Source organism: Schistocerca piceifrons, chromosome 2 (assembly GCF_021461385.2).
Source record: "Schistocerca piceifrons isolate TAMUIC-IGC-003096 chromosome 2, iqSchPice1.1, whole genome shotgun sequence".
Classification (NCBI taxonomy): domain Eukaryota; kingdom Metazoa; phylum Arthropoda; class Insecta; order Orthoptera; family Acrididae; genus Schistocerca; species Schistocerca piceifrons.
In genome coordinates this window covers 577,592,858-577,614,577 of record NC_060139.1, presented here as the reverse complement: position 1 = coordinate 577,614,577, position 21,720 = coordinate 577,592,858, and the positions used below count along the sequence as shown (strand labels likewise).

Below are 21,720 nucleotides of genomic sequence, written 5' to 3'. Positions count from 1 at the left end.
GGGACAAATTCATTGCGAAACAGCAGTGAAGAAGAGATGGTAAACGAAGCAAGAAATCTAATCCAGATGGTGAAAAACGTATACCCAGCATCAAAGTTAATTATTAGTAGTATCCTGCACAGAAGATCGGTAAGTGATAAATACATAGGCAGGATAAACAATCGCATCAGAGTGCAGTGCAACAGACTTGGTGCAGTTTTCGTAGATTCGAATAAATTTATTAGTGATAAATGTCTAGGACAAAATGGACTGCATCTGAACAGGCTAGGATCAGCAACATTCAGCAACCTGTATAGTGATATATGTAAGATCATACTTAAGAAGGGAAACTAGTATGCAAAGATGGGGGTGTAAAACTTGATAATGACGTTGAAACAAAAATATGCAAACAGCGTTTCAACCCAGATGCCATTAGGAATATTCAAATAGGTAACAATACATTCTTAATGCACTTGAACATAAATGAGTTAAGTTCAAATTACACAAATGGCAGAGATATAAAACTTAACGACTTCCACATCATTTAGTCAGAAATACCAAATATCAAGACTGTATGCTTGAATGAACACTGGCTTACAAAGGACAGCATCAAAATCTTAAACAACCTTGATAATTTTTATGTTGCCAGCAGCTTTTGTAGAAGTAATTTAACTCAAGGAGGATCGTGCATACTAGTGGAAAGATCAATGGAATTTCCCTAATGAAGAATGTATATTTGAAAGCTACTGCGTAGAGTTAGGGCAAAATATTGTAATCTGATCTGTGTACAGAATTCCAGGTGCAGAAATAACAGAATATTTTTTGTCGAAATTCCAGTGTCTATTGCAAAAACTTCAAAAAGAAACCAAGAAAAGAATCATAACAACTGCTGCTTTCAACATAGATCTAGCCAGTGAAGCCAATAACTCAACAGAATTCATTGATATGATTCAAACATCAGGTTTCAGAGTAAATTTCACTGATTTCACTCGAGCAAACGAAGTGTCTGCAACATGTATAGATAATATTTTAACCAATTTCACTTATAATGATGCAAATAAGTTTTGTTTAGATTTAGGACTTTCTGATCATTGCACTCTGTTTATGGAGTTACCAAAAACAATAGAACCTTGCTCGAAAAAACCTACACCAATTGCCAGTTCAGCAAAGAAAATATAAACCTATTCTATCATAGATTAAATAAGGTGGAGTGGTCTACAGATCACAGTATTTCATGCTCTGAAAATTTTGCTACTTTTCTGGAAAAATTCCTGCTCGTTTTTAATGAAACTTTCCCCCTTACTGTAAATCATAAAAAAGTAGGAAATAAAGTAAAGTGGATTACTGAAGGAATATAAATCTCAAGTGCAAGAAAAAGACGGTTACATAGGGAACTAAAACATAATAAAAGTCCTGATTTTGTTACCTATGTAAAAGATTACAAAAATATATTTAAAAAAGTTGTAATGGCAGCCAAAGAACTGGCAAATAATATATTCATATTGAATAGTGAAAACAAATCAAAGGCATTATGGTTGGTGATCAAAGCTGAAACAGGTGCCACAGATAGAGGCCACAATATTTCTGAAATCAAGATAGAGGATAAAACTATTGTAAATCCTACTCAAATTTCTGAAATGTTTAATGAATTCTTTATAAAAGTAAACAAATCTAATGTTAATGTGGCAGATTATCCAAACATGGTAAATTTCTTCAACAGTGAGCAACTTGACAGTGAATTCTTCAGTACCTTTACAAAAACTACAGTAAAAGATACAGAAAATGTGAGACTGTCACTAAAAAGTAAAACATCAGCAGGATGGGATTGGATATCAAGAAAAGTGTTAAAAACAGTCTCTAAAATAATTGTGCAGCCACTAACTACAATAATTAACCTGTTCCTACAAGAAGATTATTTTCCAGGAACACTGAAGTACGCAGTAGTTAAGCCACTATTCAAAAAAGGCACAAAAGAACACATGGGAAACTATTGTCCAGTCTCTCTTCTTCCATCACTGTAAAAAATATTTGAGAAGGTAGTCACCATACAGATTCAAAATTTCATAGAAAAATTTAAAATAATTTCAAAAAATCAGTATGGATTTCAAAAAGGCAAAACCACAATATCTGCTACAAATAATTTTGTTGATAAAATTAGCTCGTCTCTAGACAACTCACTGCATGCCACAGGAATTTTTGTGACCTATCAAAGGCCTTTGATAGTGTGAATCACTCCTTGCTACTTTGTAAACTGGAAAAGTATGGAATTAGGGGCACAGTATTAGAATGGTTTAAATCCTATCTAACCAACCGAAGACAAAGAGTGGTTATAACATCAGAGAGAGGAACTTATACTTCAGAATGGAAAACCACAAGGAGTACCCCAAGGTTCTGTCTTAGGTCCCATTCTGTTTTTGTTGTACATAAATGATCTGCCACATAATATTGAGTGTCACTCAGTTTTATTTGAAGATAACTCATCTTTAATCATTGAAAGTAACATTACAGATCAAATCCCACAAACTGTATTAAATACTCTAGAAAACTCTGGTTTGATCTAAATGGGTTAAAATTAAACATGGGAAAGACTCAGTTAATGCAATTTAAAACAAAACAAGCAAAATTAAATGATATTCAGGTGAGTCACATAAACCAGGATTTGCAGGAAGCAAGCTCTGTGAAATTCCTAGGAATGCAACTTGATAAAAATCTATCATGGGGGTCACACATACAGTACCTTGCAAATAAATTAAATAGCCTGGAATATGCAATGAAATTATTGTACAATGCTACCAGTATAAGCATAAGAAAAGTAGTATATCACAGCTACTTTGAGTCAGTAATAAGGTATGGAATTGTATTTTGGGGTACCTCAGACCATATGTGTCAAACACTAAAACTTCAGAAAGCCATCATTAGAATATGCACAATGTAGGGCGAAGAAAATCATGTCACCTACTCCTAAAAACTGAGAGTATTCTAAGTGTTCCCTCACTATACATATATGAGCTGATTATCTTTGTACACAGTAATCCTGATTTATTTGTAGCAAATCATTTTCAAAATTATTACAACACAAGAAATCAAAATAATTTTATGCTGCCCACCCACTATGTAAATGCTCAAACTCCACATTATATGGGTATGAAAATTTATAACAAAGTGAAAGGAAGAGAATTGCTCAGCATAAATTTAGAAACACTGAAAAAATCTTTATATGAGAAACTAGTGCAGAAATGGTACTATTCAGTAGAAGAATTCATAAATGACAACCTGAAAATCTGAACAGGAGAGATCAAATACTTGAGACTGTTAATCTTAAAAGTTTGTTACTTTTGAAGAAAAATTATTAACTGCTTAATTAAGTAATTATTCAGTACTGTATATTATATTACTGGTATTAGAAGGAAATTTGCAAACCAGTTTTTGTGTTTTGACGAGTCTCCTATACTTTTAAGTCAATGGCTTGAAATTGTATGTAATGAGACAATAAACTTCTACTTCTACTTCTGTTACACATCTTTTGTAATATCTTTTACAGATGCAGTGAGATTTTCTTCTTTACTTCCTTCAATCAACAGGGTAGCGTCATCTGCAAACACTACAGGTTCAGAATCCCTAATGTGTGATGGGAAATCATTAATGTATACCAAAAAAGAAAGAAGGGGACCTAAAATAGAGCCCTGTGGTACACCATGACTTAGTTCATATGGTTCTGAAAGGTGTATCTGGAGTTCATTTCTTTCCATGTACAATTTCAGTTACCTGAGTATGATATTCCAAATATGACTTAATCCACTGATTTGGCACATCTCTTACACCATACTGCTCAAGCTTCCTCAGGGGAACACAATGATCAATCACATAAAAAGCTTTTGTTAGGCCCAGGAATAAACCTGAGATATTTCTGTGGTTTTCCACTGCATTTAAGACATGGTTTATCTGACTGAAAGTGGCTGTTTACGTTGATCGTTGTGGTCTGAAGCCACGTTGACATCCAGAAATAATATTATTCTTGTCGAAGAATGTATTTAGTTGTGAAAGGAACACTTTTTAAATGATTTTCTAAAACCCTGATAGTAGAGACGCAGGCCTATAGTTACCCCTACATTGCTGATCACCTTTTTTATACAGGGGAATTACTTTTGCCATTTTCAATTGCTGTGGGAAGACAGCACATGATAAGGAAGAATTGTATATGTCTAATAAAGGAGAGAGTATATGTCTTGCTGTTATTTTTATAATATAATCTGGAATATCATCAATACCAGTGGAATAATTACTAATCAGTAAGTTAATGGTATTTAGGAGCACTGTTGGGCCTACTGGACTGAAGAACAGGGCTATATTATTTATTTCAATAGATGAAGGTTCCTTCCATGTTGTAATAGTTGACTTTCCAAATTTTTCCTTCACTAATTTTCCAGCAAGAGTTGCATAATAAGAATTGAAGCTATTTGCAACTGTCCTAAGGTTAGTGACATTCTTGCAGTCGTGTGATATCACAATATTTTTTTGAGTGGTCTTCTTCCCCCTAAGATCCTGCACAGCTTTCCACATGGACTTAGTTTTACTGGATGGCATCATAATATATTTGCTGTTTTCCCTTATTTTTGCCTCTTTTATGATGCATTTTTAAAACTAGCTTGTATTTTTTGAAATAACTAAGAAATTCTGGACTGCTGTCAGTTTTTGACTGCAGAAAAAGTTCCTGCTTCCTTTTACTGATACTCTAATTCCTGATGTAATCCAGTTTTTTAATCCATCTGTGCTTCTGGAAGAGAACTGGAGAGGTCTAGGAAAAAGGATAAATTTTGAGAAAGTCAGCCAGAACCGGACGTCAAGGGAGACTTACCGCATGGGATGAGAAGGAATGACTAATTGTTGCGGACTGCATCGGACAAGATTTGAAAACCTGAGAGCCTAAAGGTAGAAGACAGAGTAATATCCAAGACAGAGATTACTGCTTAAACAATGTGCATGACTTAGTAAGAGTTAAAAGCTAAGTGCACTGTACATAACAAAGTGGGAGGGGGCGGTGAAAAATAGATAGGTATGACAATGAAAGATCTAGCAAACTAAAACAGAGTGAAGAAAAGAGTAACTACTGTGAATAAATGTTAAACAGTAAATAACGTAAATTAAGGCCAGGTGGGTGGTGACAGCCAGGGACATATTGTAGCGCTAGTTTCCACCTGCAGAGTTCTGAGAAATTTGTGTCTGGAGGAAGAATTCCGACAGCACGTGTAGTGAAACAGGCAGAAGGTTACAACTGTCATGTTGTAGAACATATTCTGCAACAGAATATTGCATGTTGCCAGTATACACCCATTCCTCCTAACCGATAATTTGGTGGTATTCATGCCAATGACAAAAGGCTGAACAATGTTTACAAAACAGCTGGTATATGAAGTGTCGTTACTCCCTTTCATAGTATGTTTTGCCAGTTACAGGGCTAGTAATGGTGGTGGTAGGAGGGTGTATAGGGCAAGTCTTGCAACAGGGACAGTCACAGGGATAAGAGCCATAGGGTACTTGTTATACTACCTTTAGGTATTAACGACTTGACGAGAAGTAGCGACTCAGGCACGATTTGCACTGTGCTCTTCCTATCATTAAGTTATATGAATGAAGAAGTAAGAGAACTCACTAGAAAGATTAAACAAGATATTAGACTGCATAGTTATTTTAGTGATAAGATTACTAACAAGACAACAGCATTCCAAACAACTGGCTATATAAAGAAGGTACTCTATTCTGGAATGCAAAAGAAGGTAAGTCACCATGAAGTTATGCATCCCACAAACAGCAGAGAGAGATCTGATATGGTTTATCAACATAGACTATAGTCATTATGACATACAAAAATATATACAACAGGTGAACAAATTCTGTTATTTCAAGCATATAACAAGAAAAATTAAGGAGGTCTCATGATGCTTATCCACAGACTAATGTCTTTGTACTGATGTCATCCTTATATTGACTTCCTATGATAGACATAAGAAATTCATAACACACACACACACAATTCATCACTAAATTACCTAAAGCAGAAAGAGCCCACTTCAAACAAAAGAATTGAGTCATAAGACTCCTCTGATAATACTCTTTGATTTTGGATTAAATGCAGTAAATTACAAACTACAATGCATTGTGTCTACTTTGTAATTGATCAACCTAATTATTTATTTGTAATAATTTTATGTTGCATGAGCTCTTTAATGGAGTAAAAACTATTTTAGTAAATATTCTTTAAGATATATTTTTAATTTATAGAGTTCCTGTGAACTGTGTCAGAGAGTGAAGGAAGATGATGTAGCTAAGCACAACATGACTGATTTTTGACGTCAGAGCAGGGTCACGTATATATCTTTGTGCTTATACAGTGTTGGTCAAAATATGTTGAGTTTTATCTAATGAAACAGGCAAGTATGCTCACCATGATACAATGTCTACAGGAATATTTTAAGGATATAGGGAAACCAGGACGATTGCTAATTGATAATGGCACTTCATTTATTAGTAATAATTTTAAATAGGTTCTCACATGGGAAGGAGTGAGACATGTAGCTATCTCAAGCTATCCCCGCGATCCAACTCAAGTGAAAGAGTGATAAAGATTTGGGACTATTATGTAGAACATACTATTCGGAGAAAACATACTATGTGGACACAACCGGCTCCTGAATTTCAGGTGATAATAAATGAGTTAACCACACACTGTTACTGGATTACCTACAATAGAAATCATGAATAGAGCTTTTGTGGGAGAAAAGTAACTGAAATTATTTAAGTAGCCATCTAGACCCACAGAAAATTTGAAAGACACACATAGAAAAGTAGAACAGCAAATACATAGACATGCAGAATAGAGGGTATACAAGTTTAATAGGGAAGTACAGAGTCCAATGTTCAATGTCAGTGGACCGTACATGACTGTGAGTATCCCACACGCAAAGGTGGTAAATCTTGTAGATCCCACCAACGAGCCAAGATAAAGGTCTATACAATGTTGATGTGATAAAATGATTTAAGTCCTCAGGGGAATCTGCATTCTACGCAAGCCTGGCTGGGTGAGAGCATCTGTCAGGCCCCGAGTTAACTGTTCTATTATTTTCATGTCCATTTTCCGTAGAACAGTTTCTTTGCTCTTTTTAGATCCTATAATCTTTTGAAAAATATTGTCTCTGACAATCCTATTCTAGATTGTAACAACGAAAATAATCAGTTTTTGATAGTATAATGTAACTGTATAGATAAAAAATCTATTCGCCAAGCAGTGGCAGGAGAACACACAAGTAAGAAAATGTTTTTTGTATGCAAGCTGTTGGAGCCAGTGGCTCTTCTTCCGGCAGAAGGGTTAAAGGGAAAGGAAGCGGGGTAAATGAAAAGGACTGGAGGGGTTTAGGAAAAGGGGTAGAATTCAGAAAAGTCACCCAGAACCCTGGGTAAGGGGTGACTCACTGGACAGGATGAGAAGGACATCTGGTAAGTCTCCCCAACCTGGGCTTCTGGATGACTTTTCCGAATTCTATTCATTTTCTTAAACCTCTCCAGTCCTTTTCCTTCACCACCCTTCCTTCCTCTTCAAAAGCCTGCATACATAAAACCTTTTTTTATATGTGTGTTCTTCTGCCACCATTTGATGCACAGACTTTTGATCTACAAAATTACATTATAAATCCTATTCTGGCATTAATATAATAGAGGGAAACATTCCACGTGGGAAAAATATATCTAAAAACAAAGATGATGTGACTTACCAAACGAAAGAGCTGGCAGGTCGATAGACACACAAACAAACACGAACATACACACAAAATTCAAGCTTTCGCAACAAACTGTTGCCTCATCAGGAAAGAGGGAAGGAGAGGGAAAGACGAAAGGATGTGGGTTTTAAGGGAGAGGGTAAGGAGTCATTCCAATCCCGGGAGCGGAAAGACTTACCTTAGGGGGAAAAAAGGACGGGTATACACTCGCACACACACACATGTCCATCCACACATATGTGTCTGCATATGTGTGGATGGACATGTGTGTGTGAGCGAGTGTATACCCGTCCTTTTTTCCCCCTAAGGTAAGTCTTTCCACTCCCGGGATTGGAATGACTCCTTACCCTCTCCCTTAAAACCCACATTCTTTCGTCTTTCCCTCTCCTTCCCTCTTTCCTGATGAGGCAACAGTTTGTTGCGAAAGCTTGAATTTTGTGTGCATGTTCGTGTTTGTTTGTGTGTCTATCGACCTGCCAGTGCTTTCGTTTGGTAAGTCACATCATCTTTGTTTTTAGATCTATTCTGGAATTAGATACATGAAACACCAAAGTCAGACCAGAGAATGTATGTGGTGTACAAGAGTATACACAATCACTCATAAAATTATACCTCATTTACAAATGAATTACATGCACAAGGTGTGACAATAAAGTAATGAGACTGATTTTCTTTGCAAGTTATGGCAACCCTGCAGGGTTGCGTAGGCACAATATCTTTGACCTTGGTCTATAAGCTGCTTCTAGTCCAAGAAGCACATCGATCCAACTGCTCAGTTATGAGTTGTGCTGTAATAAGTTAACATGTGTTTGTGTCTCTCGTCACGGAAATGGAACCGCATAATATTGCGCAACGGTATGCCATTTCTTTTTGCGTTAAATTGGGTGAAAACATGACAACAACTTACGGTAAGCTTCAGAAGGCTTTTAGAGAGGAGGTTATGTCAAGAGCTCATGTTTTTCATTGGCATAAAATGTTTAGTGAAGGCAGAATGAATATTGAAGATGAAGAAGACTGCAGTGGACAACCATCAACCTCACGGATGAATGTCAACTTGGCCAGGGTGCATGAACTCATACGATCTGATCACGGATAATCCATGAAAATGATTGCAGAAGATCTGAACATCAATCGAGAAATGGTTCATCTAATAATAACTGAAGATCTTGGTATGACAAAGATTTGTGCAAAAATGAACCCCAAAAATCTCACACCACAACAGTGAGAAACACGGAAAAATGTGGCAGCTGATCTGTTAGAGCAAACAGCAATCAATCCAGAATTGTTGAGCTGTGTTACCACTGGTGATGAAAATTGGTTTTTTCAGTATGAACCAGAGACAAAATGCCAAAGTTCGCAATGGTGCTCAAAGGATCACCCAGACCAAAAAAAGCTCGCATGTCAAAGTCAAAAGTGAAATGCATGCTTGTGTGCTTCTCTGATTCCAAGGGAGTTGTTCATAAGGAGTGGGTGCCTCCTGGACAAACAGTTAACCAATATTACTACAAAGAAATTTTAGAAAGACTTCATAAAAGAGTTCTTCGTGTCCGGGCCAACCTTGCTGATAATTGTATTCTGCATCACAATAATGCGCCATCCCATACTGCTCTGTCAGTACAGCATTTTTTAACCTCAAAACAAATTTCAGTACTACCACAGCAACCTTATTCACCAGATATTGCTCCATGCAACTTTTTTCTATTTCCAAGAGTCAAAATAGCAGTCAAGGGACACCATTTTCAAACAACACAACATGTTCAAAAACCTGTGATGAGGGTCTTGGAGGATATTACAGAAGATGAGTTCCATAAATGTTACCATCAAAGGCAGAAGAGCTGAAAAAAGTGTGTGCAATCAGAAGGGAACTACTTTGAAGGAGGCAACACTAAATTTGACTAAAATGGTAAGAAACATTTCTTTTCACATCAGTCTCATTACTTTATTGTCACACCTCGTACACTGATGTAAATTTGTTACCCATTCCATGTCTATATCTTATGTATTTTTTATGAATGCTGTGGGTTTCACTCATTTATACACAAACTTAAGTATATTGAGAAGTATATCTGCTAACATGAAATGTATAAGAAGAAGTCCGTTAAGCTTCATATCTTAGTACAACCTGCATTCATAGGGTATACGAGGAAAACAACACACATGTGACAATGTGACAATGACACATAGACAAATTTTATGACTGAATATTAGGTGTTGCATGTTACTTGTGACACTTTTTATGGTGGAAAGGGTGCGTATAGCAAACCGACAGGATAGGACAGACAGACATGTGCACATGACACATTAATTATGGTAACAACGTAGAGACGGAAGAGTTGGAACAGTATTCTGGTGGCATAAAGGGAGTGCTCTGATATGGAAATAAAGTCACAAACACGCAAGATTGCATGAAATTTATTGAAGGACAAGGTTTAAAAAAAGTTAAGACACTTGAAAGTTGATGGGTAATTAAGTACATATATTTCATAATATAAGTATTATAAATAAAAGGAGACACATGTACTACCTAGTATTCATCCTGAAAAGTACCTTTAATATGATAAGGTACAAACAGGGTAGGAGTGAAAGAGAAATTCAGATATGGTAAATTCAAGCTAACCAAGGGGCCAATGCCATAGAGTATTCTTTGTAAAACAGTATTGGGATTCTGTGGACGTGGTGACTTATTTGTTTTCAACTCTTTCAGTTGCTTCTCCATGCCATGGATGCCTATTACTATGTCCTCATTACAGTAATCTGTGTGATGGTCAAACGGCATATGTCTGTATAAGCCTCCTGCATGAACATTTTCTTAAATACAAAACTAAAAACTTCAACTTTCCTATTTGTATTGCCACACCAGACTGGTCAATGATTGATGGAAAAAATCCTTCAAACTGCTTAACGATTCTATGTAGAACCAGAATTTTCTTGGGATCCCCCCAATGTCTTTTGCTCAGGTATGATGATGGTAGCTGTTGTATGCTTCATGCATCAATAATTTTACAGACACACGAATCTCTATTAACTTTTGCCTCTCATCATCTGTGCATTCTCTTTTGAATGAGAAGTGCAACAGTCTTTGCTTCCTCAGTATTTTCTGAATTTTGTTATGAAACCATAGCGATCAAGAAAAATTCGAAGAATTTGTAACTGAGTGTGGAAATGAGAGCAGTATAGCATCCGAATTCTGGGATATCAGTTGAACACCTACTTTCACATAATTTAATGCTAAACAATATCTTGGCACTGTAACATAGATAAGACAACTGTGATACTGGCAGAATGAAAATCAAAGAGTAAATATTACCTCAGCTGTTTTTGCCAACACCAGTCTTCCAGAGAGGACACCCCTGCATTTATAAGTTGCTCCACAACATCTATATTTCTTATTGTATCAAGCATAAGAGCTTTCAATTTTAGCGCCAGTTCACATGAATCACTGTCATCAACCAATTCTTGTCCAAGTGTGGTGTATGACTTTAGCTGCAACTGAACAAAGTTTTAATTGTGTTATGCAGTTTAGTTAAGTGTAAAGAACAGAAGAAATAAAGTGAATGGAAGAGAAAAAGAGAATGGGAAGGGAAAGGGTCTACAAGCAGAGACAAAGGAGGAGCATGGAGAGGCATGTACCTGAGGGACATTAACGGTGAACTGAAATACATAGTAAAAAAGATGTTTGACCCTATGCTGAAGATCATGAAAGGTAACATTACTTTTTCATGTTCCATTTTAAAAACATCATACATGCAGATCTTATCTTTATTAGCTGCTGAAGAAGAGTAGAGTAATCCCTGTACTTCAGTACTAAGTCAATACAGAAGAAATGAGACTGGCCAGGGGATTATTTCTTTTGCCACCCTATGGTGCAACTGCTCTTCATCACATATTATGTAGTTATGTATTAACAAGTTTAGTAAAATGTCAATTACTACATCTGACACAAAAGCGACAAAGACTTATTCTCCAAATTCATGAACTTACTAAACAAGTTTTACTAGCATGGTTTGTTTTAAAAGTAAGATCTTCTTAAGCACATGTTAGTTTGTACTGACCCTCCTTTGCTTAGGACATTTCTGCCTGATATTTTCCTTTAGGCTGTAACATTACAATTGCTTTTACCTTCTGGTAGAGAATAAGACTACATTTGTAGGAAAATACTCACCCAGTGCCACAGAATTGATCAACTTATATGAAACAGGCAACAGTATAAGGACACAGTTCAATGTTAAAAAACAGTCATGGACTTACAAAACAATGATAAATAGTTTCTTAAGAATGCAAGCTGTCATGTTTACTTCATGTCACTGTAGTATTTTTCAGATTCTCTTCACTATAGTATGATTGCAATAATGAATCCGATACAAGCAAATCTCTTGACCCTCCATGCAAACACCAAGATGTGGTGGTTCCTGTCCTGTCAGTGTTCGGCAACGATGTCAGAAGTGGAGGATGCAGTTGAGTGGGGCTATTCACTAGCGTTATTAGACATTATCGCATTGTCTGACTAACAGCTACCTGTCTCCATTCCACAGCACATTATTATCAAGTTTCTCAATAGGAAAGGTATTAAACTAGGTGAAATTCTCAGGAGGCTGACTGGAAAAGTCAAGGCTGAGTGTTTTCTTTTGCCAAGCGAACTGTGGAGTGCCATGAGCATGTTGAGAATGAAGGCCATGAATACCGACCATGCACCATGCACCAGCATCGCAGACAATATTTGTGATGTTCAACAACTTCTTGAAGGTGAGAGGTGTTTCATGGTCTCTGAGATTGCAGATGAGGTCAGGATAAGTAATGACAGCACTTTTCCTGTTATAACAGATGAGCTAGGATTTAGAAAAGAGTGTGTCATGTGGGTACCATACCTTCTGACAACTGATCAAAAATTGTACGTGTGTAACTGTCTGTTGGCTAAATTTCTGGAGGGAAGAGTCTTCACCAGTGATTGCTGTCATCTGGCAAGGCCATAGCACTTTTTGTGTGGAGTGTTGTTATCAACTTCTTGCATGGATGTTGAACAATACACAATGCATACTATGGTTAGATTTTGAACAAGGTTAGACAGGCATATTGCCATTGACAACATAACTTACTGATAAAAGAAATGATCCCTCTACAGCACAGCATGTGTCCCCACACAGCAGCCATAACCAAATAAAAATTGGATGATTTCAGTTGGAAAATGCTTGAACACCATCATACCTATCTTCCTGTGACTTTCCTCAACTTCACTTGTACGAGGACAGGATATAAATTCTCTATGTTTTTCTATTATCAGTGTCAACTGAAAATGGTCATCACAACATGGTAAAAAAATGAAATGTCATGTGGCTAAGGCCTCCCGTCGGGTAGACCGTTCGCCTGGTGCAGGTCTTTCAATTTGACGCCACTTCGACGACCTGCGCGTCGATGGGGATGAAATGATGATGATTAGGACAACACAACACCCACTCCCTGAGCGGAGAAAATCTCCAACCCACCTGGGAATCGAACACGGGACCGTAGGATTGACATTCCGTCACGATGACCACTCAGCTACTGGGGCCAGACAGAGACAACATGGTATGACTTCTCTCTAACGCAGATAATGCAAGTTAGCAAAGTTTGGAAAAATTTGAACAGAGAGGGCCAAACATTTTAATTCAAATCTTTGATCATAAGTTTTAAAGTCCAGATAATTAAATTCCTGCAGCGATGATCATCATCAGATACGACACAATCATGACAGCAACAAACTATAAAAACATACAACAGTTGTGTATTCAAAACCTAAGATACAATACCATTCATGTACAAAACTGAACACTTTCAGTATAGGACACATACTTCTGCAGTTATATGTCTAACCACAGTTTTGATGTGATACAAATAAGAACAGCTCAGTATTAAAGCTCATGTAAGATGACAGGTACTTGGGATTTTGCATATGCTGGTGCTGTGTGTTCTTCTAGTTCATCATAGTTGTGTTTTTGACAGATCTGAAGATGTTTTCGCTCCATAATCTTAATTACTTGCAAGTTTACACAAAAAAAAAAAAAAAAAAAAAAAAAAAAAAAAAAAAAAAAAAGTGATCTGAGATTTCAAATAAAATAATATGATTGCTCTAAGAATCTGGCTATTAACAGTTAGCGAATTCACTGGGGAAAATGTGTTTCAAAAGCAGAGGCCATGTAGAAAAATGAGCTGCACTTGTATTTTTTATTCTCAAATAAAAAAAATAAAAAGTTTCTTTTACATCTGATTCACTCTTGGTTCGTGGATCTGTTTATTTAGTATGTTATGAATAGTGATCAGCAGGGGTGACAGCAAGGGGTGGGGGGCTATGGGGGCTATAGACCCCCCACTCCCAATGGATAAAATGACTTCAGAAATCAGCGAATATATTACTTCAACAGATTCAATTTTTTTTATATATAATTATGTAGCAATACAGGTCGCAATGTATTTCAAACACATTTTAACAAAAGAATAAGAGTAGCAAATAGCTTACTATATAAACCAATAAATATTATTTAACTTAAAATGGGTGTCTTATTATTTACTAATATACTTTGGATGTATATTAATGTACCACTTACAATAAACAAATAAGCTAAAAATGCCATTATGCCTACCAACACTTAAAATTGCTGACTCCAGACAAAAACTTCATATCACCGGACATCTGAGTCAAATCGTATTATTTTCCTGGGCACACCCATTCTGTAGATGCGTTGCAGTGAGATTATAATATCTTCCATGTTTAATAAAGTTTTTTTTTACCCTGAACTCCAAAACAGTTACCAAAAACTACTTTAAGCAACACCAAATTATACCAATTTGTCGGTGGAGGACACCAACTCTCCTTTTGTTAAGTGATATCCCCCCCCCCTCCCCCCATTGACCAGCTTCTCGAATCGTACCTGGTGATCAGTAGATCGAAGATGATTAACAAATTCGATCTTCTCTGCTATTCAACTGGCACAGGGAGAAACTTAATTACTTTCACTGAACACAGAATATACATTTGCTCATTCAAACAACACATTTGTAAGAGTTACATGGATCTGCATTCATACAAACTTTTACATCTACATCAACATCTATATTCTGCAAACCACCATGAGGTGCATGGCAGAGGGTACATCCCATTGTACAGTTATTAGTGTCTCCTCCTGTTCCATTCATGTATGGAATGCAGGAAGAATGATTGTTTGAATGTCTGTGTGTATGCAGTAATTATTCTAATCTAATTTTCAATATCCTTGGATTAGGAGTGATACATAAGGGGTTGTAGTATATTCCTACTGTAATCATTTAAAGCCAGTTCTTGAAACTTTGTTAATAGACTTTCTCAGGATAGTTTATGTCTATCTTCAAGAGTCTTCCAGTTCAGTTCCTTCAGTATCTCTGTGTCCCTCTCTCAGGGATTAAACAAATCTGTGATCTTTTGTGCTGCCCTACCCTGTATACATTCAATATCCCCTGTTAGGCCTATCTGGCATGAGTCCCACACACTAGAGCAGTATTCAAGAATGAGTCACACAAGTGATTTGTAAGCAATATCCTTTGTAGATTGATTGCACTTCCCCAGTATCCCACCAATAAACTGAAGTCTACCACCTGCTTTGCCCACCTGCTGAACCTATGTGATCATTCCATTTCATATCCTGACAAAGTGTTACACCAAGGTCTACAATGTGTTACACCAAGGTATTTGTATGAGTTGGCCAAATTCAACAATGACTCATTCATATTATAGTCATAGGATACTACATTTTTTCCATTATGTGAAGTTTCTGAACATTTGAAGCAAGTTGCCAATCTTGGCACCACTGTGAAATCTTACTAATTACTGACTTAATATTTATGAAGTTTTTTTCAGATAGTACTTCATTATAGATAACTGCATCATCTGCAAATATCCTGATTTTACTATTAATATTGTCTGCTAGGTCATCAATATAAAACATGAACAGCTAGGGTCCCAACACACTTCCCTGGGCCACACCCAAAGCTATTTCTACATCTGATGTTGACTATCCATCTGAGATAACATGTTGCATCCTTCCTAACAAAAAGGCCTCAATCCAACCACAAATTTCACATGATGCCTCATATGATCGTACTTTTGACAATAAGTGTAGGTATGGTACTGAGTCAAATGATTTTTGGAAATCAAGAAATACAGCATCTACCTTATTGCCTTGATCCAAAGCTTTCAGTATATCATGTGATAAAAATATGAGTTGGGGCGAATTGGGTTTCAAATGATCAATGCTTTTAAAATCCATGTTGGTTAGCACTGAGGAGGTCATTCTGTTAAGGTACCTCATTATGTTTTAACTCAGAATGTGCTCTAAGATTCTTCAACAAATCAGTGTCAAGGATATTGGGCAGTAGTTTTGTGGATCACTTCTATTATACTTTCTGTACATGGGTGTGACCTATGCCTTTTTCCAAGAACTGGGCACTGTTTTTTGCTCGAGGGATCTATGACAAGTAATAGTTAGAAAAGGGGCTAACTCAGCTGCAAATTCAGCATAAAATCTGACGGGGATTTCATCGGGCCCCAAATCTCTGTTCAATTTTAAAGAATTCAACTGTTTCTCATCATTGCTGACACGAATACTTATTTCATTCATCTTTTCAGTGGTACGAAGATAACTTGGAGCAATTCTCCTGGGTTATCCTTTGTAAAGGAACTTTTGAAAATAGAGTTAAGTGTTTCAGCTTTTTTGTTACTATCCTCAATTTCAGTTCCTGTCTTATTCACTAGTGACTGGACAATAACTTTGGTGCCGTTAACAGCCTTTACGTATGACAAGAATTTCTTTGGGCCCTGTAAATGGTCACTTGACAATATTCTACTGTGGTAGTCATTGAAGGCATCATGCATTGATCTCTTGACAGCGAAACATGTTTCATTCAGCATTTTACTGCATATAGCTCTACACTTTGTTTTACACCTATTGTGCAGTAATCTCCATTTCTTTAGGAGTTCCTTTACAGTGACCGTAGACTATGGAGGTTACCTCCCATCATGAACTGTTCTATTGTTTATATATATCTGTCCAGCACATGCTCAACTATTCTTTTAAACTCGAGCCAGAGTTCCTCTACATCTCCTGCCTTGTGCTGAAAGTTTCAAGTTCCTCAATGAAATGTTACACAACTGATTTTTTATCTAGTATACTGAACATATATATCTTTCTGATTATTTTCGTTCTCTTTGTATTTTGGTAATCATTCTTGTCACAACCATGTCATGGTCACTAATACCAGTTTCGAAGTGGGCATTCCCAAAGAGGTCAGGTCTATTTGTTGCCTTAGATCATTTCCATCATGAGTATGTTTCCTAACTATCTGTTCTATGTGGTTTTCAGAAAAAGAATTTAGTAAAGTTTCAGAGGATATCTTACCACACCCACCACTAACAAAACTGTGGTTTTCCCAGTTAACTGTTAGACAATTAAAGTCTCCATTGACTATTACAATATCATTGGGGAACTTATGTACAAGTGAACTGTGGTTTTTTCTTAAGTTTTTGGTTACATCAGGAGATGAGTCTGGTGGGTGGCAGAAGGATCCAATTATCATTTTACACCCACCCTTGATACTGAGTCTTGCACAAACGATCTCATATTTAGCTTCAGTTTCTATCCCGGTGGATAAATACACCACCCCCTTTTCCCATTTGCCTATCCTTTCAATATACACTTAAATTTTGCCTAAAAAATTCACTGCTATCCATTTCAGGTTTCAACCAGCTCTCTGTACCTAGTACTATGTGAGCTTCGCTGCTTTTCATGAGCACCTCAAACTCTCGCATTTTATTGCAAATGTTTTGGCAGTTTACCATTAGGATTTTAATACTCTCACCTGTGGGAGGCACTTCTTTTGACCTTACACTGGCTTCTGGATTTCCTACTGCTATCGTTATCTGGATTGGATGGAGAGTTGCCTAATCTAAGAAACCCTTATGTGCACTCCATACACAGTCAGCTACTGAGTAGCAGCCTCTGATATGTAGTGTACACCTGGCCCAATTAGGGGAATGTCTACAGTTCTCAACCCTATTGCACAAGTCCAGGAAGTCACAGCCCAGCTTGTCACAGAACTCTGAAAGTCTCTGGCTCAATCCTTCGACTTAACTCGGGAACAATGTTGCAAATTGTGAGCTCCATTGAAACTCCATGTGAAGGCTGGTCAACCTTCTCTGCCAGTCACATGAATGACCCAAGAATGACCTCGGAGCCCAGATGACAGGCATCATTTGTTCCAATATGTGCCACAATCTGCAACTAGGTGTACCCTGTTCCTTCAATGGCTGCTGGAATAGCCTCTTCAACATGTTGAATGAGACCATTTCCTGAAGGGCTAGCATCATTTGTCATACGTTTGAACTGCTGACGATATATAGACCCTTACCCTTTTGCATTTACCTCCTCCTGAAACCAGACAAAACAGGTTTCCCCAAAAACAGGCGAAGGGAGTTTTACTGGCTCAGTTTTCCATTTCAATGAAAGACAGAACCCGAAACCTGTTGGTTAGGGGGATTGGTACAACACCCTGAGCCCTCCTGGTCCCCATCCACCATATACAGGACACCTAGATCTACCACTGAGACGTTGATCACAGTTAAATGGACAAGTAATGACAGATTCTGTACTTTCTGCAGAGGAGACAGGATCCACGGTACAGGTATCACAGGTGAGCGACTCTTGGGAGTGCTTCCAACACACCAATTCACAGCAACTGCCAATTGTCTGATAGTAGTAGGGTCGATTCAAGCTACTTATGAACATCAACCAACTCATCCTGTGTTCAAAAGCAGCATTCACAGTGTGGCTGTATTTTGGCTGGTGCAATGTAGTGTATGGTACTGAACAATTAACTTTAAATTAAGTCTGTTTCAAACAGTTGCTAATTCCCTATACGAATTGAAGCAAATTCACAAAATGAGATTTCTATTAACACAACACAAAAACCTATGGTAAAAACTATTAGTTTCCTAAAATGTTTTGAGGTTAATTATAGTTGTTAGCAGACTTGAAAACAGAGTTAATTTTTGATAAATGCAGATAATATATGGGGCTACTCATCTTTAAGGGAAAACTAGATGTAACCAATATGTTAGTTAGAAAGTCTGCTACAGTAATTAAATCACAAATGCCAATTTGCTATAAATTGCTCGTGGATTCTGCAAAGGACAATGGCAGCTTCCAAAAATTCCCAAAAACGAACATTTATTTGTGTTGATATACAATGAAATTCAGGGGTGATGTATTCTTTGGCAGAACTGTGAACCACAAATATTGATTTGCTACAAAATAAAATACGAATCCAAAACACTCCTACCAGTAACTTACAAAAATATAGTTTTGTAAGCACCCAAAAATCTCAAGATAACCTATTTCTCATGTAACGGTACAATGAAATTAGAGAACGATTGTTTTGAACGAGAACAGGGCTACCGTTCTCAAAGATTTTAAAGAGCACGATTAAGCCTAGAATTAACCATAATAATTTGAGTTTATCACTGTGGCACTTGCAAATGTTTGGAATTTTACAATATATCACAATACAAATGGGTACTGATACAATCAATGAAAGATTATGCAGAAGCAATGTGAACAGTAAAATACGTCAATCTAGGACTTTAAATCAGCACACAATCTAGTACATATGTTCTTATATATAAATAAACACGTGTGCCATATGGATTTTTCATTTAGCTGAATATTGCACATTTCTAAACTGGCGTGCCAAAGAAGAACACTGAAGAGTGACTTTTCAGGCACGTTACTTTGTGATTACATAGAATATATGATCATAAAATACTTCTTCATTAATGTAGCAAAACAGCAATCACATGCATGGTAAATCCACGGAACCCAAATACAAACCTTTAATGAATTGTGCAGCATTGGCAATGTTCCTGATGAAATAGCCTTTTCACATTTCTCTGTGAAGTGTATATTTTCAGCAAGGCATAGAATCTGGGCAGGATATTTGTTGGGATCAGCTCCTGAAGTATTTTGATGTATATCCAACAAACATTCAGTCAGAAGCCTCTGTAATGTTGACTGTATCTCACTCAGAAGATCACTGAGCCATTTCTGAAAACACCAGGAAAAAATGTAATAGAAAGAAAGCAAAATTTATCAGTGACGTAACAAACAGTATTCAAATACTTGTTGGTTGAGCAGAAGAAACTGTCGGATCATGGGAATGAATGTACATACTGGAATGAAAACACAAAATTCAGAGCCAAATATCTTTTAAACCATAAAAACTGCATCACAGAATCAGATGGCTGCTGGTGAAATATGAAGGTCACAAAAAATTTTGAGATTTGCATTAATTAAAGAACATTTACAACTACATACATAGTCTGCAAGCTGCTGTACAATGTGTGGTGGAGGATATACCACATATCACTACCACTCATTTCCTTTCCTTACCTGTTCCACTCACAAACAGAGTGAAGGAAAAACAACTAAGTGCTTCCATATGTGGCCTAATTTCTCATATATTATCTGTGTGGTCCTTACAAGAAATGTACATTGGTGACAGTAGAATCATCCTGAGTCAGCTTCAAATGCTGGTTCTCTAAATTTTCTCAATAATTTTTCTCGAAAAGAGCATCGCCTTCCCTCCAGGGATTCCCATTTGAGTTCTAGCAGCATTTCTGTAATACTAGCATGTTATTTGAACCTACTGGTAACAAATCTAGCAGCATGCCTCTGAATTGCTTCAATATCTTCCTTTAATCCAACCTAATGGGGATCCCAAACTCTCACACAGCACTCAAGAATAGGTCACACTAGCATCCTATACGTAGTCTGCTTTAAAGAAGAACCACACTTAACTAATATTCTACCAATAAACCAAAGTCAACCATTCACCTTCCTTACCCCAACCCTCACATTCTCATTCCATTTCATATTGCTTTGCAATGTTATGCTCAGATATTTAAACAATGTGACTGTGGCATGCAAAATGCTACTAATGCTGTATATGAAAACACGAGTTTGTTTTTCCTACTTAAACTTAAATTTTTCTACATTTGGAATTAGCTGCCATTCATTACGCCAACTAGAAATTTTGTCTGAGGCATCTTGAATAGTACTACAGTTATTCATCTGTGACACCTTCCCTTACACAACAGCATTAGCAAACAACTGCAGATTGCTGCCCATGGCTATCTGTCACATCATTTACGATACAGAAAATAAGAGTAGTCCTATCACACTTCCCTGGGGTGCTCCTGATGGTACCCCTGTCTCTGATGAACAATCACCATCAAGTACAAGATACTGGGTTCTCTTAATAATTACTTAATTAATTTTTCTTCAAAAAAGTGCCATGTCATGTGTGTTCAAGGCATATGAAACATGTGAGAGGATATTTTTGATGGAATGTGGAGCCTGATGGATTTGAGACAAGCAATTTGACAAATATTAGGCACCATTACAACCACAGAGGCAGATGGGTCCAAATACACAGAGTATGCACAAACGTTAGCAAGACATTTCAAGATACCATGAAACTTGGTGCCAGTCACTAAACAACAAATTCCATAATTGTATAAGCAATACTGAGCACTAGTAGAAGGCAGGAAACGTTTATTCTTTCACAAGCTGTGACATGGTCGCAAATAGAACAGTGATCAAGAAAATGTACTATAAACTTCTTTACGTCTATCTATGATCACTCACTAGATAGGTCCTCAGACTACCAGCTTCGGTCTGCAATAACCATTTTCAGATCTGTTTAAAAAACATGTCCTAATATAATGGAGCCATTGTGGCATTGTCAAAAGATAAACACAAAATATCTTTTGATGATGCCACTGTGGCTCCATTATATTAGGACACGTTTTCGAAATGGACATGACATTGGTCATTGTTGATCTTGCTGACTAAAACTGGTAGTCTGAGGACCTAACTAGCTAGTGATCACAGACACAAATAAAGAAAGTTGT

At 36.9% G+C, this 21,720-nt stretch overlaps 1 protein-coding gene across 1 annotated transcript in view; it reads right to left on the bottom strand.

The window, feature by feature from the left end:
• LOC124777773 (cytoplasmic dynein 2 heavy chain 1) overlaps window positions 1–21,720 on the bottom strand; it is an 829,086-nt gene that overhangs the window by 492,295 nt on the left and 315,071 nt on the right. The window contains exons 26-27 of the mRNA XM_047253283.1: window positions 19,640–19,852; window positions 11,059–11,240 (exon numbers count right to left, since the gene is read on the bottom strand). Of these exons, the coding sequence (XP_047109239.1) occupies window positions 11,059–11,240; window positions 19,640–19,852 (395 nt within the window). The remainder of the gene's footprint in view (window positions 1–11,058; window positions 11,241–19,639; window positions 19,853–21,720) is intronic.